The sequence below is a fragment of the Zonotrichia albicollis genome, chromosome 22 (genome assembly GCF_047830755.1).
Source record: "Zonotrichia albicollis isolate bZonAlb1 chromosome 22, bZonAlb1.hap1, whole genome shotgun sequence".
Lineage (NCBI taxonomy): Eukaryota > Metazoa > Chordata > Aves > Passeriformes > Passerellidae > Zonotrichia > Zonotrichia albicollis.
Genome location: NC_133840.1, coordinates 6,884,648 through 6,911,307, shown reverse-complemented (window position 1 = coordinate 6,911,307; position 26,660 = coordinate 6,884,648). Strand labels below are relative to the sequence as shown.

General features: G+C 42.5%; 1 protein-coding gene across 1 annotated transcript; it reads right to left on the bottom strand.

Annotated features, from left to right (window-relative positions):
- Positions 1-343: 343 nt before the first annotated feature.
- On the bottom strand, positions 344-22,760 carry MYL10 (myosin light chain 10). Its single transcript, XM_005493874.4, has 7 exons — positions 22,642-22,760; positions 14,004-14,090; positions 11,233-11,308; positions 9,796-9,900; positions 6,310-6,388; positions 1,325-1,373; positions 344-584 (listed from the first exon to the last, which is right to left on the bottom strand). The coding sequence occupies exons 1-7, from the start codon at positions 22,642-22,644 to the stop codon at positions 486-488; spliced, it is 498 nt and encodes a 165-aa protein (XP_005493931.1). The 5' UTR covers positions 22,645-22,760; the 3' UTR covers positions 344-485.
- Positions 22,761-26,660: the final 3,900 nt, after the last annotated feature.

Genomic DNA, 26,660 nt, shown 5'->3' with positions numbered 1-26,660 from the left:
ACTGAGATGGGGAGGGCATATTGCATATTCACAAGAACTTCAGATTGTTTTATTTACACTTCCATTGCTAGGGGCTGTGGAATGGAACATAATTCTATTTACCAGACACTCTTCCTGGTGCAATAAGCTAGAGGAATTCTCAATTAATACATGGAGCTTACGTATAAAAGACAAGAGGTTAAGTAAGACTGCAGTGCCCAATGGACCATCTGGTGAACATTAGGTTTGTCAATAAATCACAAAAGCACCAGTTCATCAAGAAAATTCCATTTCAAACCACTGACAGCAAAAAAAAAAAGATGGGGGAAACAATCCTCACAAAATTGGTATAAAAACAAGGACATTAAATAACTTTAATCTATTTTCAATTATTTTATTGGTTCTCTTCCAATGACCATGTGACTTTCACATCCTGGATGTTTGTACATGAGAGCATCATGAAATAACTGGGTGCATCACCTCAGGAGAAGCTCCTCTCTTTGCTCTCAGTCTTTCTCCTCACCATGGGTGATAACATAGCACAGGTTCTTATAGTCAAGGTTCCCAGAGACATCTGGAGGGAAAGCAGCAAACATCTGGTTGATCTGCCAAGCAAACAGAGAGAAGTGTCACAGACTGTGGGACAGCAACATGAACAGCTTTTCATTTTACACACAGTTCAGCTCCCTGCTGCCCTGGTCCTTTAACCACCAGGGAGAACTTTTCCTTGGGCTCAGTAAAGTTGAAACATAACTGGTTAACAAAGTCCTGCTAGAATCCCACAAGTTCCCTGCTGAAAAGAGCTTTCCCTGAAACCAAGGTAAACCCTGGTTGATAAATGTCCACTCCAGTCTCTGCTCTGACTGGAACAGACTGTCCAGTCTGGTCTGTCCACAGACCAGCTCAATTCCATCTCCTCTTCTGAAAATGAAGTCCCCCTAAATTCCTCCCAACCAGCAGAATCCATGCTCAGTCTCACACAAACCACCAAGTCAGTACCTCATTTTGGATTTCAAACCAAGTAACTCACAGAAATGGAAACCAGAACACAGTCCCCACCCAAATCCACTTGGACTCCAGTAAATCAGTTGCCCAGCTGCCCTCCATGGGGAGGAGCAGCACGAGATAGGCCACACTTGCACTTGGATGGGAGTCCAAAGAATCAGTTTGACTTTGATTTAGCCATGGAGCTCTTTAGAAGAGATGCTTTGAATTGTTTCTAATTGCCAGAGCTGGCATCAACCTCCTCTCAGGCTGGATTTCAGCTAAATTCATGCATTTAAAGAGGGGCAAGGACTTAGTGCTGAACAGGAGCTGGATTCCTGGTTTGAATAAAGTTCCTTACCTCTTCTTGACTGAACCGGTCTGCCTGTGTCATGAGCATTTCTTTGATGCTGTTCAAATAAAACGAAATAACCTGATTAAAGGGTGATAATGGCACATGACAATTCAGATGGCAAGATCCCTCCTGAAGTTGCATGAAAGAAAATCTGTGTGACCGCATAAATTAGAGCTGCTAATCCTTACATGATATTGTAAGAGATTTTCTGTGGGCACCCATCAGTGTCAATGCCTCGCTCTGCCAACTTATTTCTCTTTTGTGACACTTTATAGAGGTTTAAAATTGTTTAAGGTTATTACTGTAATTGAAATACAGCAATTTTGTATGCTTATCTTAGCCTAAAATGTTAGGTTTCCTCACTTGCTGCTTAAAGTTTGGATCACTTAACAAAACCAAAAGAGGGAATATTTTCTGTAAAATCTGAGGATGAAAGGAACAGAGCATGAAATGAGAAAGAGGACTTGAAAGAGAACTCGAGCCTCTATTGCCAGTCATCACTGGAGAATGCTTTATTTGCATGCAGCCATTCCCAGAGGAGCTGTGGAGCTGCATGAGCCCTGCTGTATTTCACGGTGCCCTGTCTTGATCTGGAGTCACAGCGCTGGAACACGGAGCTTATCCCACACACAATCTGCATCCCGTGCAATTACATCAAAGAGAATCTTTTGGGGGCAGACTCTCAGCTGATTTACCCTCTGTTTTAAACCCATTGTGGGAAGGCAGTCGAGCATGTAATTTTTTTTTTTTTTTTTACCTAAGTTTAGAGGTGAATAGAAAAGCCAGGAAGAATTATTTTTGTTTCTAGTCTAACCCCTGTACATAAAATATCTTTATACCTCCCCCAGTTTCTCATGTACTGAGGGCAGCACATGCACCACGTGCTGGGACATCCACCAGTATAAACTCACTTAGATTCACATAAACATTCTTTCAATAACACCAATAATTTCCTCTTCCTGTAGAAGAATTCATATATTAATCTCACAGTTTTCATTTACGCTGAAGAGGCAGAGTTGTCTCCTTTTGTCGCTACCAAATGTATTTATACATTACCAGACACAGCTCTGGAGCAGTAAAACAAACTGTAAAGCTGTGATAACAGGTGAGCAGTATGTTGTACAAAAACAAAAGCTGAGGGAAATATAGAAATCTGGTTTGGTTTGTGGATTTGAAAAAAAAGCTGCTTTTTTCAAGAATTTGTTGTGGGGGGAGTGAGAGTGGCAGCTCTTCTAGAAGTAGTCTTTTCTGCTTTTTAAAGGGAATATTTAAAACTATTTATAATATAAATTTTAGAATATATAGAATATTTATAATAGAAATCATGCCTGAACAGGAACATTTGCAGGAGAGCAAAATTCACCCGCCATGGGTGCAGATGTTCAGGCAAAACAATAAATCCTCCCTTTCTGCACATGAGAGAAGTCCCCCAGACAGAAGTGCAGTTTGGGTGGCAAAGCTACAATGGCACTCACAGCTCTGACAAATGTGATTTTTTTCCAGGAAAAGGCTACACATCCCAGTCTGTGGCAGGGGCACAGACACTTCTGCAGCTCTTGTTGGTATAAATGCACATTTGGAAGCCCAGAAAGGGAAAATTGAAAACAATGAAGAAGGACAAGTGTGAATATATCTGTGCAAGCTTTGGGAACACACAGAGCTTAAGCTATTTGGTATATTTTTCCTGCATCACTTCACCATTCTCTGTAGTTAGCTAAATTTCTTCATCCCTTTGTCTCAAGTTTCTGTTTCTGTTCTGTTCCTCTGGCCATTTGGTATGTGACTGCATTTTTGAAGGCAAATTCTCAAATGATAGTGGCTGCAAGAGTAAAGAGATCACTCCTCTCAGCATAAATTATTGGATATATTGGATATATATGCATTATTGGATATATATGTCCTGGACAAACAGAATTAGCAAATGCAAATGGAAGTGTGATCCAGGAAGGAGCTTGGTGAATGGAGGGATGCATTTACAGCAGTTTTGTCAGAAGTCACAAATAAACTTCATTGCAAACAAGCCTGAATTAAAAAGAGATCTGGGCACTGTGTGTCTTCTATTCACATGCTTAAAGTATTTAGGGGAAAAGAAAAGATCAAATATCTAATTATAATCTTCTGATGCACAGCCCAGTAGGCTCTGGCACACTCACAAGGAAGAAGGACTGACTAAAGGATCTATGCACATTTTCCATTATTTATTTTATAGGGAAACAAACACTCACCATTTCCAAAGCCAAAAATTATGCACTTTTTTGGTTTTCTATCTTGTTTTCTTTAGAAATCTTATATTCTTCTCAAAAAATAGCCCAAAAACCAAACCAAACTCCCCCTCAAAAAAAAAAAATCCATTTACCTTGACTTAGGAGTCTAAATGTTATCCCTTGTCCTGGCTCACATCAATTCCTTCTACATTTACAAACACCTTGTTGCATTCTGCTATTTTAAAAGCCTTTTAAAAAATTATCTATGAAATCTGTAGGACATTTTTGGTTTTTCTCTGGGTTTGCCTTTTCTACAGTGCTGTCTTGGAGGAAACCAGGTGAGTGGGAAGGAGCAGAGCTCCACAGCTATGGGGAGAATCATCTCCAGCTCAGCCAAACACCTCCAAAGCCCAGCATGCCTGGCACCTCTTCCATCCCCCTGGGTCCATTTGCATTTGGCCCAAATCTGAGGAGTTTCATTGGCCTCAGCATCAGGCACAGTTGGTGTTGGCCTGAGTCACTCTGCCCCACGAGTGGCATTTGGGGCTGAATCATCCAACCTTTCCAAACACTGCCCCAGTTTACACCAGCTGAGAATGGGACTGGGAGCTTTTTCTCTTTTTGACATCATGCTGTGGGAAGGGTTTTATGTGTGGTATAATGATGCAGACAAACAAAGTCTGTCATTGAATTTGGAAGTAAGTTATAAACTCCTGGAGCTTCTGGAAAGGTTAGAAGGCTCCATCCCAGCTACCATCACATGGACCAAGTGAGTCATTTCCAGACTAGAGGTGAAAACACGCAGAGGGAAGAGACATAAAAATCCCCAGAAGGATGTTAACTCCATGAACATAAAAATGAAGTTCTGATTAAAAGGTCAGCATGACTGGTTTTTGAGAGAAACATTCCAGGATTTTTTAATACGGAGAAGTATTATTTATTAGCATTAACTGTCGCATTGAAATGGCTGCATGAGCCAACAGAAAAATTATTTCAAAACTTCAAATGTCTACATTTTGGAAGCATATGAATAGAAGTTAAACCTCAAAGACATCCACAGAATTGATTTAATGGTTTGTTCTGTAATGATCAACATTACCCTCGGGTCTAATAAGTAAACATTATGCTCTGTTGTGGTGATGAACTAAAACAATTGTCTAATGTTAGCAGTGCAGTGGGGGTGGGGACACGATTGACCTTTTCCATCAAGGAAAAATTAAATATTTCTCTCTCATCTTTCTTTTGGAGTGTGATACTGCATTCCTAATTTGCCCCAAACTCCAACTGGCTTCCAGCATCCAAGGAATGTAGAGCTGAACACAGGGTGGCAAGCTGCAGATTTTGTATGCAGGATATTGTTACAGATAGTGGTGGGAAATATAACATTTCATGGGTTCTGGAGTATCAGAAGTTCGTATTTCATGGCTGTGATTTCACTACTGTGTGATCTGCCCTATTTGGTAAAAGGCTGCATTAATTCTGTTGTTTGAGTCATTCCTGATATGATCCCCTGACTGTTCTTCCCAAGCTCTTTGGGTGATGTTAACCTCAAAACCATCAGGACAGGTCTTAACCTTCTGTTCCTTCTGATTGATTGCTACATCCACTTGTGTTTAATTAATTTGGAAGTTCTCACTCAAAGGACTGTCTCTCTTATTTTGCATATTGCAGAAGTTCTCAGACCCACTGGGGTACTGCCATGGAAAACCACCTTGGTAAAGGAGAGAAATATTGTACATGAATCTTACATTTTCAACTAACTTTCATCAATTATTGCAGATAATGTCATGGAAATCTCCACAGCGTTCTGGTCAGAGGCTATCACAACATAAGCAGCAATAATTGATGTAAATGCAGTTTTGTAACTCGTAGTTCCCTGATAGATTTCCTATACGTATCATGCTTTATAAAATCCATCTGAAATGGCTGCTGCAGTAGAAGTGCAGACACCAAATTCACCAGGAAATTTCAGCATATGAGCAAATTTAAACATATGCATAAATCTGGGTACATAAACGACTTCTCTGGAGCAATAGGTCCAATATCTTCATCCCCTGTCCTGATTTGATATCATTTATCTCACTCACCTGAAAGTCCTGCTTGCACCATTCTGGCAGTGCAAGGAGGGTTTGCATTTGTGCAAATACCTCTTAAAGTCCTTTTACATTGCTTTGTTGGTGCAACAGGATATGAATACAAATGAAGTTCTGCCTCCTTATTTAAAAATAGCCATATTGACAATAATTGCCAGATTATTAATAGTATTATTTGGTTTGGCTCTCACTGTATCTAGTGGAATTTTACAGCAAATTATTTCTAGAAGCAGAAGGCTCAAATGATAAACACATAAAAAGGAAAACGTCCAGCACTAAAACCATGTCTCAGAGTTAATTAAATTGATCACTTTTTTAAAGAGGGGAGTAGCTTTCCCGTTTTAGTCAAGCACTGAGAGTTAGGCACCAGACATTCATTTTAATTTTACATATGGAGTTAATTTACAAAGAGTCATGTGTCGATTTATATCCAGACCTTCAAAAAGAGGCTATCTAATGGCCTACATGTGATTATATTTCCGTTGGCTCTTGCAATGTCTGAAGACAATAACATCTCTTTTTGGTATACAAATACATTCATACAACAGTCCAGACTTTTAACTCTGGCTTACAAAGCTAAATGTTTCTCTGCCTCTTAAAATACTGTGAAAAATGCAGCTTTTAAGCAGTTCTTTAAAACTCTGCAATTATTATTATTGTTGTTATTCTTCTAAAGGATTGGAAATAAACTTACTAGTCTGCCTTTATGCGGCCTTTTCCTTCTGGGTCGAAAATCTTAAAAGCATTCAGAATGGTTTCTTCTGGGTCCGTGCCTGAAATTAATGAAATATAATTTAGAAGCCTGGATGTATTTCTCTGGCTGCAGAATACTTGCTAAGTAATTACATTCGCTTGAAAACAGTGCAAAATGGAGAATTCTGCAGTTGTGGGTTTGAAACAAAGGTTCCCTGAGTCGGCAGCATTTGTCATGTCAGATAAACAATAGAGGTGAATAGTTCAATGCTCAGAAGCTTAAAAATAATAACTCATATCTATTCTATGTCTGCAGGAGAGAAAACTTCCAGGAACTGGTCTCCAATATCAGTACCCAGAGGATTAGTGGCTTTCAGAAATGAAAATATAACAAACTGTTTCCCTCACTGGCTTCCTTTAATCTTGCACTGTACGTTCCTTGTAAAAACACTTTTTGATGTTACTTGTTCTTGGCCATATAGAGAAGAGGTTATTTCCCTCACTAAGGGAAATGGAGTTCATCATAAAATCCAAATGCCAATGGAATGCAATGGAAACAGGATGATCAATCTGAGATGGTGATCTGCACTTAAATCCCATTGTGCCCTTCCCCTTAAGTGTCTCTTCATTAAGTGTTACTTACAGAAACAGGATGGTTTAAAGAATTAGACTGTGGCTACAAGATTTTGCTTCTGCTCTTAGCTGGGGCACAGATTTTTGGTATGACTTTAATATCTCTGTCCTTCTGTTCCCAGCAGTAAAATTATTGTAATGGTCTTCCTTTTCTTCCTTCCATTATCTATCCCATCTCTTTAGACTGGAAAACATTTGTGTCAGGGACTCGTTTTCACAGTGTCTTAATCTTGGCTGGGGCTTCTGACTATTCTGTAATGCTGCAGATTCTGAGTAGACTCATTTTCAACCCACACCAAAGGATACACTGTGTACTCTGTTCCTGACTGTTCCCCAATATTTCAAAATATTCCTGTAGTATACACAATACAAATCTTTGTAACTGTAGGAAACCAAATTTACAAGCAGATGAACTGATTCCATGGACAAAATGAAGCTATTTGGTATGCTGAAAGAGTGATTAAAAAAGGATACAACACAAAGGGGTTGAGGATTCAAAGTTTGTTTCAAAGTTTGGCAGAGGTAGAACCAGAACAGAACCCAGCCAAGGTTCCCTGCTCTACAGACTCTCCTGAAGCCTTCACAGTTTGCTTTGTTTGAAAGATTTCACAAGGATTAGCAGGATCCTGCAGGATAGAACAGTGAACACACCTCGGGCTATGTGGCCTCCTCCTTGCCACACAATGGCCACGTACATTATTTTTGCCAAGCTGTAGGCAGTGCATTCAAACTGCAATGAATCTGTGATCAATACAAAGAGCATTGGTGTTTAATGAGTGTTTGGATTGTCCCATGAAGAGAAACATCCCCCAGCTCCGAGGAGAGGGCTGCATTTTAAGTAGTCACCGCTGTGGGGGGGATTTTTTTTTCCTTACTGTGTTTTACATTTTCTACTCTGTCATATCCTTGGACTTTGGCTTTGAAGAGAAGCAATGCAGCAGGCATTCTTTATTGATTAGCTGGTAAATAAAGTGGTTTCTTTGATGTGCGGCATCTCTGTTTTCTGTACAAATTGTATTATTCTGACTCCCTGTAGAAGCAGCTCCATGTGGTTGGCATTAACATAAACCGAGTTTTGTTAGCTGTTCATCTGGCATCATAATCTCAACATACAAAGCTAAAGCTCATCCTGAAAATCCCAGCTTCCCCTTTATGACAGAAATCAATTATAGCACAACAAATTTTACTTAGAAAGCACCTTTCACCAAATTCTCTGAGTGGTACTTAGCTAATAAAGAGTGTTGCAAAATTGCCATATCCACTTCCTCTAGCCCTTTCTCCCTTTCTAATTGCACTACAAAGGCTCTTCATCCCAATTAGTTTTGATTGGGAATGTGCAGTCTTTTGGCTCTGCTTCCTTTGCATGACAAACCCAACCAGAAGGGCATGACAAGCACAGCTGTGATTTTCCCTTCACCAAATGGAAATTAAAAAAACCCTCCTCCTTTGCTAGTAGCCAACAGGAAACCTGCAGACAACAGGGCTCTGCTTTGCCATTCACCTTCCTGTGCTGGCTCTGCTTTTAGGCCTCAGGATTGGCAGGACCAGAGGCTTTGCCAGCTCCAGCAAAGGGGAAGAGGGAAGAGGAGGAAGAGGGGAGAGGAGGAAAGGCTCATTTCCACGCTCACAAATGGAATGGGCAGCAGGGCACACCACAACAAGCTATATTCACATATCCCAGGAGGTGGAATATGGAGGAGGGCACTCCCTACTCTGCCAGGAGACACCTGGAATGTCCTGGTGGAGGTACCACACACAGGTTGATGTCTGGGCAGTAAAATCCTCTCCTCAGCCAGCCTTCTCCATCACCCTCGTGCTTCCCAGACTTCCTGCCCTCTTTAGCAAGAGTGTCTTTCTTCCAGAACCAGCTACATGAATTCTTTCTTTCAGACCACTCCGTTTTCTATTCCAAGCATAGAAAACCCTTAATTGGAATTGTGTTTGGCAATACAAAGCCAGAGTCCATCAACCAAACAATAAATGTTTTTAAGAAGATAGGATTGGATTTTTCCATTTTTCTATTCATTAGTTATTTTTACAAACTCCTTTAATGTGCTTGGCTAAGGCCAGCCCTGCTTTGGAGGCTTTCACCTTTCTCTTATGCCTGTAGGAAGATGACTGGAGTTCTGTCTTGGCCTCACACCCCCTCTCTTGCAGTTTCCATCCATTAACTGGAGAGGAAACATGACTAAATTACCAGCTCACACAGCAAATTTGCTGCTCATATTTCCTGAACTTCCCACAGTGTTCCCTATATATTCTGTGGCAATGGGTAAAATTCCTCTCCCTTATCATTGTGAATCCACTGAAATTTAATTATTTCAATTTATCCCCTCCATTAAGGGTTTTTCGGTGAATTCTTCACCTAATGCCAAAATCACCTCAAGTGACACTGAGGCTGGGCCATGGAGTTACAATTAATACAGAAAATGAGGAAAGCCCATATTTGCTTAATGTGACAAAAGTGCAAAAAGGCTGGGTTTTTCAAAAACAACTTAAAACCAGCTAACACAGGGAGTGCTATAACTAGAGCATGAGCATGAGTTCAGCCCAGGAGCCTTTGGACGGTGAATAACTCCCCTGCACTGTGCTCCAGGCTGCTGAGGTTTCATCACTTTCTGGACCCCAACTCAGCCCTTTCATGTTAGTTTATGTAAGCTAAATCACACCTTTGAATTGTCCTCTGCACCGTCCCTCAGCCTTTCATTCTTCCCCTCTGTCTGCAAAACTGGAGATCCCTCCTTGCCTCTAAGCACTGTTCTGTGGAGACATTATTGTAATTTGCAAGGTGCTGAGATATTTCAGTGCTGAGGATCTTTGACAGATACCTCTCCAATCCCCCAGAGGTACTTACCTTTCAGCTTTTCCCCAAACATAGTAAGGAAGACAGTGAAGTTAATGGGACCTGGCGCCTCCTTCACCATGTCTTCAAGCTCTTCATTCTTGACATTCAGACGACCTGCAGCAGAGATCATTTTTCATAATAAATCACAAATTGTGTTTCAAAAAACGATTCCCATTCATCTCCTCCCACTGGGGAGCTCAGGGCTCTGTGCAACTTTGCTAATAACATGGTAGAACACAACTCCCAAATACCCCAGTGAAAAAGAAATTGGCAGAGCTGGCTCTGAGATCAAAGGGTGACTGAAGGAGCAAGAAGGATAAATAACACAGACATGGCCAGCAGTGGACGAAAGGGGAACTTCCAAATAAAATGCTTTTGAGTTGGGGCTTTTTTTTTACCTCAGGTGAAATATGGGCCCCACTGATATTAATATAGCAGAGATCAAAGTGACTGAAGTGAATCCAAGGTCTCAGACTTTGCCCTCCTGGATATTGAGACACCTCTCTGAGTAGAGGGCAGATGGATGAGATCCCTTCCCCATCCTTGTGCAGCCCTATTGATGAGAGTTTAGACCCTGGCAGCCCTCCTCAAATTGAGTGGTAATTTGCTGTGAATGTACTTTATAGGCATTGAAAGGCTTCACTGAACAGGAAAGATAGCAGAACTTGGCCTGAAGAAATAAATATTTCAGGGTAACAGTAGCTACAGGCCAAAGTTTGCAAACCTCATTGTCACAATAAAGAGTTCAGGAGCTTCTGCTCCTTGCACTGACTCTGCTGGCGTCTGATTCCACCCCGGGGAGCACTAAAGATTCTTATCAAGCTCTTTTTAATAAGCTCCAGATGGCAAAAGCCCAAATGCCTACATCACTGTTCAAGCCTCAAATGCTGCAAGAAGGATACAACTCCAGGTTTGGGATCATGAGCGCTTGAATTTTTTTCTTTCCTTGGGAAGATTTGCTCTAATGTGTTTGATATCATCAAGGTTGTGATAGCCATGGAATGGACAATACCTAATCTCATGACATGCACATTTCACCCCACACAAACTCCCAGAACTTCACATGGAGCCCTCCTGGGTTTGTGTGGGCAGAGGGGCAGCTAGTCCATGACTGCAGTGCTAATCAGTGCATATTCCATGGCTCCCAGATGAAAAAGCCTGGGTTCACAGGCAAATCAGAAATGCCTGGCATGGACCCCTGCTTGGGTGGGCTTCTTCTGAAATAGTTGCAGGGGAGGGATCAGATCTTCATTCCACTCCCTGCTCAGGACACTTCCCAGCTGGAGCTGAGATCCCAACCACCACAGGGAGGAAGGTCAAACACAACAGCTTTCCTTTTGCCCCTGTGTATCTCATTTCTTCCCCCACTGTCATTCTAATACCAACCTTTCTTCTGTGCTTGAAACTGAGACAGCATATCTCTTAAGTATTGAATTGTTAGTTTACCTAGTGCAGCAAATGTGTCTCTCAAATCTGCTTTGTCAATAAAGCCATCCCTGTTCTGATCCATGATGGTAAAAGCCTGTGGGAAGGAAAAGGAACAGGAATTGCCATTTCCATTGCACAGAACAGTGCTCCAGTCACACACATCAGTCCATGGGAGGATGATATTCATGCTGTAAAAAGGAATATTTAACTTCCTGTGATTCCTCCACATCATTGCACTTTCCTCACTTTCAACACATTACTGTATCTTGGCAAGGGGCTTAATTAAACCCACCCAAACTTCTTCTTACTAAATTAATGCTCAGTGCAGCGTGCATTGGGCTGAAGCCAATGCTGGCAGCTCCAGCCATTCAGCCCTTAACCCATAAAAGTTTGAATTAGGGAGGCTTTAGTCAGGGTAGATTTAGCCAGAGTTTGCTCTGTGTTTATACCTTCCCCATACTCCATTCTTTGAACGAGGCTGAAATGTTTCTGTAAAACATTTCATTTCTGTGGATATCTCTCTGCTATCAACCTGAAGTCGATTCCTCCTGAGCCTTAGAATGATCCATCACACAGAGATAGCTGAACTTTCAAAAGTACAGAGAAATGTAAGTTCCATAAGATTGTTTATTCAAAGTTTTTTCCCCTTTCCAATACACAGCATCTTTGAGACTGTGCTGTGTGCTCTGACTGACACTGATGTGCTGACCTTAAATACCGTTGTCAGGCAAAATTTAACTTTTGATGGATAAAACATTTGTTTTTATTTTTATTTTCAGCCAACACAGACTTGGTGTGCTCTAACCACTGTTTACCAAGCCAGCTAACTGCTCATCTCTCTGTTTACCCATTTGTGTGTCCATCTCTTGGCTGCCATCACACTCATAATGTTTCATTGATTTGGAAAGATTTTAATGACCTGAAATTCCCCTGGTCATGCCATGGGGAATATGAGTTGATCCTGGCATGACTCTGAAGCTGGTTATCTGTCTGACAGGCACATCAATATGGGACAGTATCTTTGCAATGGCCAGGAATTATTCTTTCTTCAGACAGAGCTCCCCTGAGATTGCAGTAACTTGCAGAGTTTTAAAGTCTGCTGCCCTACAGAGTGCATTTCTTCCCATGAACAAGTTATCTCCACAAATCTTCAGGTATTTTCTCCTCCAGTTTCTTGCAAAGCCTCACTGCTCACAGCCCAGTTTGCCCATGAGGCTCCATTCAGTATTATGTTCATAATCTTATATTTACCTTCCAATCAATCCCCTTACAAAAAATTAAGCCCAACTCTTTGGAGATGTTTTGCCCTTGCTTTAAATGGTGATTCCCCATAATTCAGAAGCAAAAGGGAAAGAAGATATGAAGAGCAAAGCCAAACCCAGGCAGCTCACAGGAGACAGGAAGAGCATCAGGCACTGTAATGGATGAATTTTAAATAACATAACAGCAATGCTGAAACATTTGCTGATGAGCTGGTTGAAATCTCTAGATAAAAATATTCTAATCCAAACCAGGTTTTCAGAAATATGTGTCCCAGATATGCAGTTCTTAGACACAACATGGTTTTGGGTTTCACTCGACCACTCCACTGCCTCCTGCTTTTGCCATTATTCTGCCACCATCCCCCTAGAAATGCTCCTGGTATTATCTTATTTAAAGAAGAACAAATAATGCCATTCTGTCCAGTTGTTTGTGCTGAGCCATCTTCAAACAGTAATTCCTGGAGAAAATAAAATGGAGGTTCCTAGGATATAGGGAAGAAGTGGGAGAAGAGAGTCAAACATTCCCATTGACTGTGAGGAAGTGATTAGTGATTCCAATTAATTTTGCTGGGTCATATCCCCAGGCCTTTCCTTGGGTTTGGTCTTGTCCATCACTGAGCTTTCCTGGTGGGAATCCTCAAGAAAAGTAAACTTGAAAGCCACGTGAAAGCACAACGTGAAACAGCAGACATTTATCACACTGGAAATTGCTTTGGAGACATGAGTTAGAAAAAATGGGGAAAAAATCAGTAATTTAAAATGACAAACCAGTGCAGAATGTGATGGTCTCATGGACTCTCTAATTTGTCCCCACAGAAAAAGAGCAGAAACTCATCAAAGAGATTATCTGTGTTTTATATTCTCCAGCTTTTAGGCCACCCATCAGTTTTACCTCCTCACAGGTAACTGGTCAAAAAACTACAGTGCCTGGAACACCAAATCCCTTGGGAGCTGAAAGTTGCTTACTTCATCTCCACATGTTGTCTTGTTTTATTGGCATTTGTGGAGAAAGCTGAGGGCTCCTTGGCATTTTCATTTCTCCTTTGTGGGCAGCTTTAGAAGGGCACAGACAAATATTTTCTGTTGCTGATGTGGAACAGAGCAGGAATGAAAGCCCTGGTTCAGCCTGGCATCTCTGTTCAGGACAATACTTGAGCACATAAGACTATTCTTATTTAAAATACCACTTAACTTTAAACATGTGCTCAAGTGTTTTCCTGAATCAGGGCTGAAGTGGATGAGCTGATGCTTTTCCTTTATTTTGGGGTGGGGGCTTGGGTGCTTTTCAAATAAGTCTAGAGCGAAACAGGGGAGTGAGTGAGGGAAGTAAAGAAAGAAAGAATGAAAGAAAGAACAAACAAACACACAAGGAAAATGATCTACCAGCCAAAACCACAGAGATGATTCAGAAAACAACTGTGTGTTCTATTAAAGCAGATGGAGAATTGAATAAGGATTACAAACAAAACCTATGTTATTCATTAGCAATAACAGGAGACTATAGAGAACAGCAGAGTAGGGACCAACCTCTTTGAACTCCTGGATCTGGGTTTGTTCAAACATGGAGAAAACATTGGAACCACCTTCTATCTTCTTCTTTGCCTTTTTGGGAGCCTGTAATACAAATAAGAAGATCAAATATATATTCCTTTGTCTGTTAAGCATCCATGAAAACAAATTACATCTTCAACAGAAGGTGAAAACTACACAGTCAAGTAATACAAGAGGATTGTGCTTTGTTATTACAAGGTTTTAAAATTCAATCTTATAGACAGATAGATTTAGATATACATATGATTGAATATATACATATATACTTATTTATAAAAATTGCTGCCTTATTAACAGATTGAGGCTGTTTGACACTCCCTGCTGTGTCCTGGGACCTGATAACTCAGACAAACCAGGACAGTTTGTCACTGTGCTGCCTTTAAAAAGTTGAGGGACCCAAAGTGTGGCCCAGCATCCTGCCTGGTGCACTGCTGGCTCCCCAAGGAGCTGCCTGTTCCTGGGGCAGGGTCACCTCCACCTCAAAGGATGCCAGGCCATGTCACACAGGGACCTCTCCCCTGCCATGCTGGCTCTGCAGAGCTCAGGGGTGACAGCCCTTGGTGTGCAGTGGTGTCACTTGAAGGTATGAGCTAGAATTCCCTGCCTGCTGTCTCAAGAAATTCCAGAATTCAGGTAAGTGCCTCCAAGGTCTCCCTCTTCCCAGTTCCCATGCTGGGACTGGCAGCCAGACTCCAAACAAGGCCCTGCATGAAGACTCAGCTCAGGAGCTGGAAAGGGAAGTTGTATCATTTCCTACTCACACAGAAATGTTTGGAAATCTGCTTGGTCTGGACCAGCACTGACAGAACAGATTAATCCTTCCCAAGCAGGAACACCTTCTACTCCTGGAGCCTCTACTCCTGCACCAACCTATGGCACTGCAGTGCAATACCTTACCAGACCATGTTATTTTAATATTCAAGATAATCATCTCAAATGAAAGGGCAGGACTGCTTTTATCACCATTCTTAAGTCTGGAGGCTGAGACAGAGCAAGATTGGGGAAAGAGCTACAATGATATCTAAGAATCTAATGCTCACTAAAACTCAGTCAGAACTAGGCTTCATTAAATATCTTTGAATAAGGGCCCAACCAGCTTGCCTAAGACAATATAGTTCTTGTTCTGCAGTAAAGAATAAAATCTGTGATTCCAAAGGATTACAGAAGTGTTTTAACCACAGTGTTATCCTTACTTGGGGCAGGATAATGAGCTGCAATGCCTTTTGAGTTCCCTTCCAGACAGATTACTTTTTTCTTTATCATTTTTACTTTTAAACTTCATTATCATAGTCCCACCTGGTTCTCGTGTCACAGAAAATTAGTCTTACTTAGTTTGGGCTATTCTGCATGAAACAGAAGGCAACTTCTACTGTCTCCTTTCATCAAAATAAAAAAGCCTGTGAAAGTTCAAATTCAATACTGATTTCTAATATCCTGAGGAGCAGAGCAGCTCAAGAAAATATTCCCACTTGACTCTGTTTGAAGCATACGTTGTCTGATCAATTTAATTTGCCAGGCAGATTTCTGCACTCAGCCACCCTGGTTTAGATCCCAGGATATGGAAGGGGGGAAATTAGGGCAATGTTAGACACTCTCCCACACACCCACACTCCAGACCTGTCAAGCTCCTATCAGCTAATTCAAAGAACTAAAATTTGGAAATAGGAATGGAAATTAAGTGAAAAATATACTTGTAGTGAGGATAAAAACAAGGATAGAATGCCACCACAGGCATGGAAAAAAGAAGTTAATAAGTGGAATGTTTAATGAATGTAGAAATATTGATTTTGGAATAAACAGATTCCCTCCTCCTCCTCCTCCACATGAAATAAGTGTTATTCTGAGCAGTAATGGGCAATCTTCCACATAACGTGAGGTGCCTGGAGGAGGCTTTCAACACTTGCAGATCGAATGGAAATATTCAGAACAATCCTATGTATTTCCACGGGTTTGTTCCCTGAGGTAAAGGGGAAGCAGATGTGACCCAGGGGAGAGCCCAGCCAGCTGTGGGGGGACAGCAGGGCTGGGGGCCTGGGCAGGGCAGTGGGGCTGGTTCTGAGGGCTCCTGCAGGACACACAACAGGCTTTGCCCTCCTCACGGGCTGTTCTGCTGTGGCCAAACACAGCATCCATGCCCAGACTGATAAATATTCCCCGTGCTAGGAAACCATCTGCATTTTTTCAGCTATCACCACAGCCATGGGCAGTGGGGTCCAGCTCTTCTAAATGCCAAACACTGGCAATTCCTCCATTATTCCTCAGTTTATTGGGTTCTCTGGGCTGTAAGGCTTCCAGCAAGGGCTATAGCTGTAAGGAAGGATCAGATAAATGCAAAAGCTGCAGCTCAATATCTATTAGAAACACACCAGCAAATCAAAAACCACCCAAAAAGCTTCTGTACATTAGTGAAGTTCTTTCCAAGGCAAAGAAGATTGAAAACTGATTATACAGGGAATAATTACTGTAGCATCACAGAATCTTAGAATGTTTTGGGTTGGGTGGGACCTTAAAAATAATTAACTTCCAGCCTAGGAGAAATACTAGAAAAATTCATCCTAACATATTCACTCACAGTTACTCTCTGGTTTGTTGTCTCCAGGGATGACAGAGGAGATCAGTGCCCAGGCTGCTCAATCAATTTTTAGTTTTTCTGCTGAAGGTCTGGATATGGATCCCATTTATGACCTGCTCATAAATAAGAGGGGGCTGAGACCACCAATACATTTCACAGGGGCCCATGAACAGCTGCCAGCTGGGATTGGTTTCCATCACCAGGTTCAAGCTAACTCTTGTAGCATCCACCATAGATCATCTTGGATTACCAGTTCCCTGTACTGAGAATGCAGCTTACCTGCCCTAAAAAGCCAGAAAATTCATAATCACAGAAACAACTGCACCCCAATTTTGCACAAGGTGTGGGCAGGGAGGTGCTATGAAGGGGAAGGCTGAGAGAGAAGTAGGTGGGGCAGGAACAGAACAGAGTTCATTGTTTTTCTTGTGGGCAACTTGAATTAAAAGACAGCTCTAAGAGAACAGAAAAGAATAACTCAGAATAGAACAGTTCTGTGCTGCTGTCTGACAATTCCAAACACTCCAGAATTTTTTAATGAACACATTCATGGTTCTGACTCCAGAGTCTCTCTCTGAAAGAAAGACATATTAAAAGGAACATCACAGAGCTGAGCAAACATATGGCTTCTAAGATGCCAAGGATTTAGTAGGTGACCCACAGAGGAGAAAGTGGGTGACTGACACATCACTTCTGCCTGCCTTGATTTCCCAACTCTTGAAACCAAAGTGTGCCAGCCTGCACTTTGCAGAGATAGAGCAGCTCTCGTTGCAACATGTGCTGTGAGAGTGACATACAAAACGTGCCAGATGAGAAACTGAAGAGCTGAGGGTCCCCTGGGCTTGGATTCCGAGGCCTCAATAGCACAGCAGTGGGAAGAATGTTGCAACAACTGAACAAGCCTATTAATATTCCTGCCTGAGAGTATTAATCATCCCATTGTGAAGAAAACAACACTTCACTTTAGAGGAGAAACCACAGGCTTGTCGCATATCACTCATTTGTCTTTCCAGTGTTAGCACTCTTTCAATTAGCCTGGATTTTAAAGGGTCTTTTTTTGTTGTTGTTGTTTTGTTTTTGGTTGGTTTTGGTTTGTTTTAGAGGCTTTAAATGAAGAAATGGAACCATACCAAAATCTGGTCCCAAGAAAACTCTGTTGTACCAGACGTTTTCTTTGAGCTGAGTTTCCCTCACTGAGGTTCTTTATATTTCTCCTTTCTGGCAGTGTCAGGGAGCCCCAAAGAACCAGGGTGTGCAGGGACACAGGCAGGCAGAGACAATGAGTGTGTGTGGCCTTTGCCTCTCTGGATGTAAGAAAAGGGATCCATTTCTTATATGCTGCAAAGGTGGGAGGGGGGGGTGATGTTCAAGGGAATCAGAAGAAAATTTGATTTCAGGGTGACCTAGAAGAAAAGGGGGTGGGGAATCAGTTTCTGCCTCTACATACAAAGGAGGAAGGAGATGAAAATACCTTGTTCTTACTTCATAACATGAGGCATTGTTTGCCCTGATAAATTCATAAAGAGGTGATGCCAGAGCAGATCCATGACACTGGATTATTGCAGAGCTTTATCATCTCCACCCCTCAGTGCATTTTGCACACAACCAAGAAAAATATGGAAAACCAGGCAAGATGCAGCAGGGTGAGCAAGGTCCCTCAGTGGCTGCTCAGGGGCACACTTGTACCCTTCAGTAAGTGGGAAGTAACCAACCTCCACTTGGCATTTCCTGCAGCACAGGAACATCTTCACTGGCAGTCAGGAGAGATGGGCAGCACTCTGCCACAAGGCACAGCTTTGCTTTGGTTAGGGTTTGGTTAGGGTTTGGTTTGGTTTGGTTTGGGTTTGGTTTGGGTTGATTTGGGTTGGTTTGGGTTGGTTTGGAGAGGGTGGGGAGGTCACTCCCTTGTTCAGCCCGCCATGCTCCAAGCCCCTCAGAAAATGCTCTTAATAATTAATAATGACATAATGTGGTGTTCCTGACAGCAAAGTCAAACACACGAGCAGAAACATTTCCCTACTCAGCCACTTATTGGGTCTTCTTCTAATTTTTCTACCAGACAACTCAGTGGATGAGCAGGGAGAGAGCCCTGCAGGGAGAATCAGCAGTGGACACTGTTTAGAGCCTGATTTTGCTGTCCTGTGCCCTTAAGTGTTTATTCAGTCCAGGACAAAGTAGACATAAGATAACACCAGGCTTTTACTGTTTCACATTTTGTACTTCCTTCGTCTGCAACTACATGTACAACTACAGAAAAGGCAGAATCATCCATCATTTTGCTCAGACTTTGTCCCCTGCTGTGATCCACTGTATGATGTCAACTCTCAGTTACTATTACTTTTTCATCCATCACACTCTCTCCTTGTTTTTCATCCACTCTGGGATCTCGGTGCTGACATTTCCTGTCTTCAAATTTCTGTTATCATCAAATACAGCTTCTGAATCAGAAGTTGCATCTCAGGCCTGGACAAGGGATTGCTGCAGCATGGGACAGGATATTTGTTGATTTTTGTCTCACAGGTTTGCTCTGCTGAGATAATTTACATTAGATCTGCACCAAACATCCCAGCTATGGATAAGCCATCGTTTTTTAGAGGGGTTTAGGTCTTTTCCATGGCAGGTGAGCAGCACAAGGCCAACCCAAGTGCATGCCTTGGAGGGAACAGTCTAGAGAAGTAAGCAACACAAACTGCTCCAAGGGCACAATTTGCATTTCAAACAGGCAGCAGCCTCAGATCATTCAAATAAACCATGTTATCAGAAGTGAGAAAGAGAAGATCTTTTTATTACCTGCTCTGCAGTCACAAACAGACCCCTCCCTGCTCATCCCCACTCCTTTTTGTGTGCAGTCCCAGCCTGCACACACCCACACAGACACACCTTTGATCCCTGCTAGATACAGAAATCCGCTGGCCTGCAGCGTCCTGCTTCACACTCTGGACACTCCAGCTTCTCCTCCTCCTCACAGAAACCCTTCCCTGCCACAGGCTCCTTCTCCTCCTGCAGACACACAGAGGGAAGGCTTCATCTCCCAAACTCATCCCAGAGCAGCAGAGCCTCCCCAGCCTCTACAGCCACAGGCTCCTCCACCTCGATGACCCCAAATTCAACAGATGGGCCAAGGCCCAATAGATAGGCCAAAATTTAATAGATGGGCCAAAATCCAACAGCTGGGCCAAAGTTCAACAGATGGGCCAAAATTTAATTGATGGGCCAAAATCCAACAGCTGCTTTTGCCAACCTGGCAAATCTTCTTCATGTGAACAGATGCCTGTGTGTACACATGGGGCTGTCACACACGTGGACAGACACATGGACACACAGTCACACACACACAGACACACAAACACATATGGGGACACACACACACACATATGGACAAACAGACACACAGTCACACACACATGGACACACACATGGACACACACATGGACACACACACACACTGACACACACGCACAGGGACATGGACACACACATGGACACTCCTAGGGCTGTCACACACACACACACACACACACACACACAGGGACATTCTCAGTGCTGTCACACACTCACATATGGTCACTCACACACAGACACTCCCAGGGCTGTCACACACACACTGTCACACACACTGCCACACACACACAGTGTCACACACACACAGTCACACACACTGCCACACACACACTGTCACACACACACAGTGTCACACACACTGTCACACACAGTGTCGCACACACGCACTGTCACACACACAGTGTCACACACACACAGTGTCACACACACTCTGTCACACACACACTGTCACACACACTGTCACACACAGTGTCACGCACACACTGTCACACACACACTGTCACACACACAGTGTCACACACACACAGTGTCACACACACACTGTCACACACACATGGACACTCCCAGGGCTGTCACACACACACTGTCACACACACACAGTGTCACACACACACTGTCACACACACACTGTCACCCACAGCCATGGCAGCAGTGCCACCAGCAGCCCCGTTCCAGCTGCCAGGTCAGTCACCGTGGCCGTGCTGCGGTCGGTGCCCTCTCAGTGCAGGTGGCACATTCCAGCCTGCAGAGCACATCTGAGCAGGGTGCAGGCTGGTTTTGGGCACACTGCTCCCCTCAGCAAACAGAAATGCGCTACAAGGTGTCACTCGAACTGAGCAAACACGGGGATGTTTGGGGAATAAGAAAAGGCTTCCCTCTCCCTCCTTGTGCCGCTGCCCTTCCTGCTGCCCACCAGCACAGAGCAGGGAGACATCACAGACCCAGCTCATCTGAAACTCCCTGGAATTAACAGAGAGCCATAGACAGTTCTCAGAACTCCATTCCACAGCACTTGTGTGGTCTGCTCTTGTTAGAAAAATTATCTCCCTGAACCCTGCCTCTCTCACTGTCATCAGCCCTGGATGTCAGAGCCTAGTAGCACTGGCTGACTTGTAATTATTTTTTACTATGCTGCTTTGTCTGCACTAATCCTTTGAAAGTAGCTTTACTGCACATCTGAAATATTATGATGCTATAAAACCTCTGTAATATTTATAAATCCCTTAAGACATCATAAAGAGAGAAAAAAACCTCCCCACAGAGTTCATCTAGCATAATTACATATACATTTCCCTCTGATTAATAAAAAATGATCACTTCCTTATGTAAAGATATTCTTCAGCTTTCTTTCATTAAGGCTATTTTTTTCTTTCCATTTTAAATCTGTTTCATGTGTCCCTGTATAGTAAGGTACCTCAGAAGAGATTTTCCCAAAACAAAAGGCACAATGAAAAGAACCACCACAGAGCATCGTCAGTTGAGCTGGGAGCGAGGAGACAGACGAGTCTCTCACTATATTTTCACGTCTCCTAACTTAAGCATTTCATCACAGAATGTCCTGGAATATCTTCAAACATCAATGAGTGTTGGTGTGTCATTGAACTAAGCAGGCAGGGAAAAAACTGATAAGTGAAATCTTGGGAAAAAAAATAAAAAAGGGGAAAAAGAAAAGCTAAGACCCAGCACTTGTCCCCCACCCAAAAAAGGGCTGGTTTGGACTTCACTGAGGCTGATTAAAGGGAAAGCTGTAAATCCACACCTGTAGAGGCATAATCAGCACAAGGTCCGTTCTGAAGCACTGGTGAGGAACATGATTAATGTGAAACCACTGACACTGGGCTGGCACTGGCTAAAACTGGAGCTTGTTTTGTGCATGGATTTTAGAAATGCCATTGAATGTGGTTTTGCCCTGCTCAGAACAGCACGTGGATCACATTCATCACCTGCTTAAATAGGATCAAGTTTGAACTAAGCTTTGAGAAAGCTTTTCATATACAACTCCCTCTCTGGTGTTCTCCACAATGAAATATTCCATAGCCCCAGGGAGCCACGGGGCAGCGTTGCTTTTAGGCAGCCTGAAAAGGACCTGCAAAAAGGAGCAAAATAAACAGAGACAAAATCACCTGCTCATTTTTTTTTCCTAATACTGTTGTAGTCATTCCTCTGAATTTGCAGGAGACAAAGATCTGCCCAATCTGCCCACAGTTCCTTAGGCAGGAGTTCTTTGCTCCTTGGAGTCACATCAAGTGAGGCGGCTGGTGGAGTCCCAGTGCTAAAAGCCAACAGTGAGCAGGGCAAAGACAAGACACAGAAATTTCTGCAGAGCTTCCTACTTCTCCTCAGGGCCACAAGAGCAGTACAGACCCAGTTCCAGAGAAATCCCTTTCCCTCAGTCCCCATCACACCACAGCAGACCTTAATTCTATCTCACACCAGCCATGCCAGGAGTGTGAATGTGGGACAGAGCTGCACAAGCTCTTCCTTTCTGCAATTCCATCTATATTCTGTGCCTTCCTCCTTTGTGAAATACATGCAGAGCAGTCCTTGGGAGTTCCCAACTCACTCTATGGGGTATATCAGCATTCTGAATGTGATACTGCAATGAGATTTCATGGGATGCTGTGTGATCATTCCTGCTCTGTTGGAATCATAAGAGTCAGAAAGAAATACAGAGATAAAGACATGGGGAAGGATAAAACCTACCATGGTGCTGCTGCTCCTTCCACCCCTGCTCTGCCAACCAGTCAGCCAACAAACACAATGCCAATTGTCTCTTTATATAGTGTCACCAAGGAATAAAAATATGCCTGCTCCAAGTTTAGACAATAGATGTAAGGTTGGAAAAGTGCAGTAATTGGATCCCAATACCATTCCAAGCATCTGTTCCACGCACAGCTTTTGCTTTCACAGAAATACTGCAGCAGATAAGTAGAGGAGGCAGTTGGGATACAATTGTACAGCACTCACAGCAAGCTTGAGCTGAAGGGGTTTTCCCATGTACTGCTAAATAATGAACACAGGGCATGCACTGGAAGATTTTAAGTGGACATGGCATTTTGAAAAAGCAGGAAGGGAAACACAATCCTTGAGAAAATGCTGGGGAAACCAGCAATAAATCCTGGCCACTTCAGTAGCCCCAGAGCCTGGTACAGGCATTCAGAGCTCCAGCAAAGCATCTGAGGCTCTGCAGAACTGCATCTATGCCTGGAGGGTGGAAAAGCACCTCTCTGCAGATGGCAATAAAGTGACTCAGGTCAGGGCTCTTTTCCCTGAACCTATAAACATGCCTGAAATCTGGGGCTGTTATTGTCATTTTTTTTCTGGAAAAATCCCCTTGCCCAAGATTCTTCTCCTGGGAAGCTGAGAAGGCTCAGAGAAAAAGGAAAACAATATTATCTCATTTGCTTCTCCTGTGTTTTGCTGCTTTGGAATGTGTTTGGAGATTGTTTACCAACAGGTGATTGTTTCACTGTTTTTTGGTGTGAGTCTTTTCACTTATTGGCCAATCAGTGCCAAGCTGTGTTGAGGCTCTGGAAAGAGTCATGAGTTTTGCATTAGTATCTTCTAACCTTCTCTAAGTATATTTTGTGTATTCTTTAGTATAGTTTAGTATAGTATATATTATATATACTATACCAAATATATAGTATATATTATATATATATATACTATATATATTCTTTAATATAGTATAGTATCATAACATAATAAATTTGCCTTCAAAGAACATGGAGTCAGATTCATCATTCCTTCCTCTGTCTGGGAACCGCACAAATACAAGAGGGGGCCATATCCCAAAATAATGCAAAGTGGTGGAGGGTCATGGATTTCAAAGCATGAAAGAAGAGGTGTGTGGTCATGAATGTGGCAGTGGGAGCAGGAAGGGGACAGGAGGCAGCGTAGGAGCCACAGGGGCTGTGTCTCCCAGGGAATGCTCATGGACATTAATACACATTCCATCCCATTGGAATTGCTGCAATGAGCCAAAACATTAACCACTATGAAATTGCAAAATTCCACTGACATGAAATCATGGTTCCTAAAGGTCTGATCTCTGTGTCTCTCAGAGTATCCATACAAGAACATCAGAACATTCAATTCAGCAGAAACAGCAAGTTTTTCAGGAACCTGCATCTGAAATTCTTCTCTCCATCAGTCATCCCAGCCCTGAGTCACAGCAGTGCTCAATCAATTAACTGAACTTTAAGACAGATGTGCATTCAAGTTTCTGGTTGAACAAGAACCTTGTTCTTTCTCCAGGTCCAGCCCCTTGCAGTGCTGTCATCTCTAATCTTAGATCTGACTGCATGCTCTTCAGGGCAAGGACTGCTTTAGCTGTTGTGGGGCACCTCAAACACCTACAGGGATAATTAAGTAATAAACAGGCATAATACAGCTCATCTGGCTTTAGTGAAATGGCTGTGGATGCACGTTGGAAGGTAGCCTGGTGTTCATTGTTCTGGTTTAGTCACATTATACCAATCCCCGGTGTAACAGAGCATGAAAAGAAATCCCTCAGTCCCTCTGCCTGGAAGAGCCTGCTGGAGAGCAGCCCCAGGTTTGTGTCCTACGCTGGGTCTGGAAACCTGAAAAACTCAGAGTGAGGTTTCTGAGGGAAATCCTATACGATTTCCAAGGTTCATTGTGATAAAGATGTGTCATGTTCACTGGGTTAGATCCTGATTCATCAAAGCTGTTAAGAATCCACTTAACTTTTAGGGAGGAATAGTCCCACTGAAATCCACAGAACAGCTCACAAACCTTCATGTGAGAATGTGGTTACTCATTCTGCAGGATTAATGCCCTAATTCCAACAATAAAGACAAATGAGCAGCAGCTTTGTCACCTGGGTCTGGGATTCCAACCTGTAAATTTTGTGTCCATTCTTGGAAGAATCCTCATCCCTTCACCAGCCATTTCATGGTTTTCTCCTAGCAGCTCTGTTAACAGACTTTTGTATTGTTTTATTGGGAGTTTTGTTTTCTCTTATCTAGTATACCATCAATCACCATTGTTATTATCAATTTGCTCCTTAGTCTTGTAGCTTGATCTGCAGGCATTTTCCAATAGTGCCTGTATTTTCTGCATTGATCTCTATCTTTTCACAGAATTTCTATATTAAATGAATCCTTCCAAGCTGTTTCCAAATGACATGACACATTGGGATAAAACCCACACCATGCAGTGTGTTTGTAATGCACATGTCCTGGGAGACCAGAACCCTCTCTGCTTAGTCTGTGAAACAAATCCACAGAGGAATTAAGGGAGACATACATCTTGGCTTTAAAGGTCTGCTTGCTTCTGCAACTGCCTCCAAATTATAGAAAGGCTCCAGACTGGAGAGGGGAGGGAGAGAAGGGGGGAATAACATAAGGACTGAAAAAGAAAGGCTTGAATTTAATTGCCCTAAAAATTTCAATCATTCAATCTGGTAATTAGAGAGCTGGCTGATTCAGAAAGCAATTTCATTTGGAAAAAAAAAATAAAAAAAGAGCCCAACAAGATAATTGATGCTAAGTGAATATTTTACCTGAAATATTAAATACCAAACTTAAGTCTGCCTCCAGGGCCCTTTCTGCTACCCCTTTTTGATCTGTCTTTCTACTTCTTTGTATTTTCCTCTCACATGACTCAACAGAACAGGACACTCCTTCAGAAAATCAGATTGTCACAGGAACAAGTTTATTTGAACTCTCTGTGCTGTGAAGGAGACAACATAATGATTTATTAGTAAAGAAAATAATAATAGGAAGTCTCCTGAGATGCAGTCTGGCTGCAAATCTCAGTGAGAATTTCCAGGGCCGAGTCTCTGTGTCTGGCCACGAGCACAGTCTGATGTCCTACCAAGGGGAACATTTTCTTTAGGAGCTGATCAACTACAGGGTAACAGCTTTCTTTGTCAACTTAACAAGGATTAGCAGAACGTTTCATGTTTAATTCTGGACTCTCTGATGTCATGAAATGATACTTCAAGGCAGAGCTGTGCAGCCCTGCAGAGCCCTGTGGGTGTCGGTGTCACAGGGGTCTGATTGCACAGGTCTCTTGGCAGCGTGGAAAAGGAGCTGCTTTATTGCACACTGCTCAGGAGAGGCAACTGCTCATTCTCTGATATTTAATGGCCTAATGAACAAGGGCAGCATCCCATACACACCTTAAAGGAATGTTGTGCACCTGGAAATTAGGTAGATAATAATTTATGCCAGATTTATAGATGGAGAAATTATAAAAAAAAAATGCACATGACACATTGGATTCTGATTTCCTGTGCTGTTCTAAGTGCTCACCTGCGCAGCGTTTTCACACAAAATGTTACACTTTATTCCTGTTAGTAATGTTAAATTTTAATCTTAAAAGACCTTTTAAAGTGAGGTTCCACATCTATTACTGCTCAGGAAGCCCACATCAAACGTTTTCAGGTGCCTTTGCAATTTCCAGCTTTGAGACTGATCATGAGAACATTTCTGATCTGTACAACATTCAGGATCTAAAAAGGCAGATGACAGGTCTTGGGGACAATCCTCGTGGGGAGATGGGATGCCAGAAGCAGTGCCAAATGGGATGTGGCCTTTTTTTACAGCCAGAAGAAAATCTACTAATGCAGGAAATGTGTGGCAAGTACTTCTGGAAGTATTGGGCTATTACAGGTTATTGCAGTTTTGAGACCAACTTTTGGTTTTGAGACCAACTTTATACCACAACATGACTGTGCTCCTGCCCACAGA

Coding starts and splice junctions, on each gene's coding strand:
- MYL10 (XM_005493874.4), bottom strand. Junction 11,309..14,003: donor AGATCCAGGAGTTCAAAGAG/GTTGGTCCCTAC, acceptor TCCTTCCCACAG/GCTTTTACCATCATGGATCA. Junction 9,901..11,232: donor AGACACATTTGCTGCACTAG/GTAAACTAACAA, acceptor TCTCTGCTGCAG/GTCGTCTGAATGTCAAGAAT.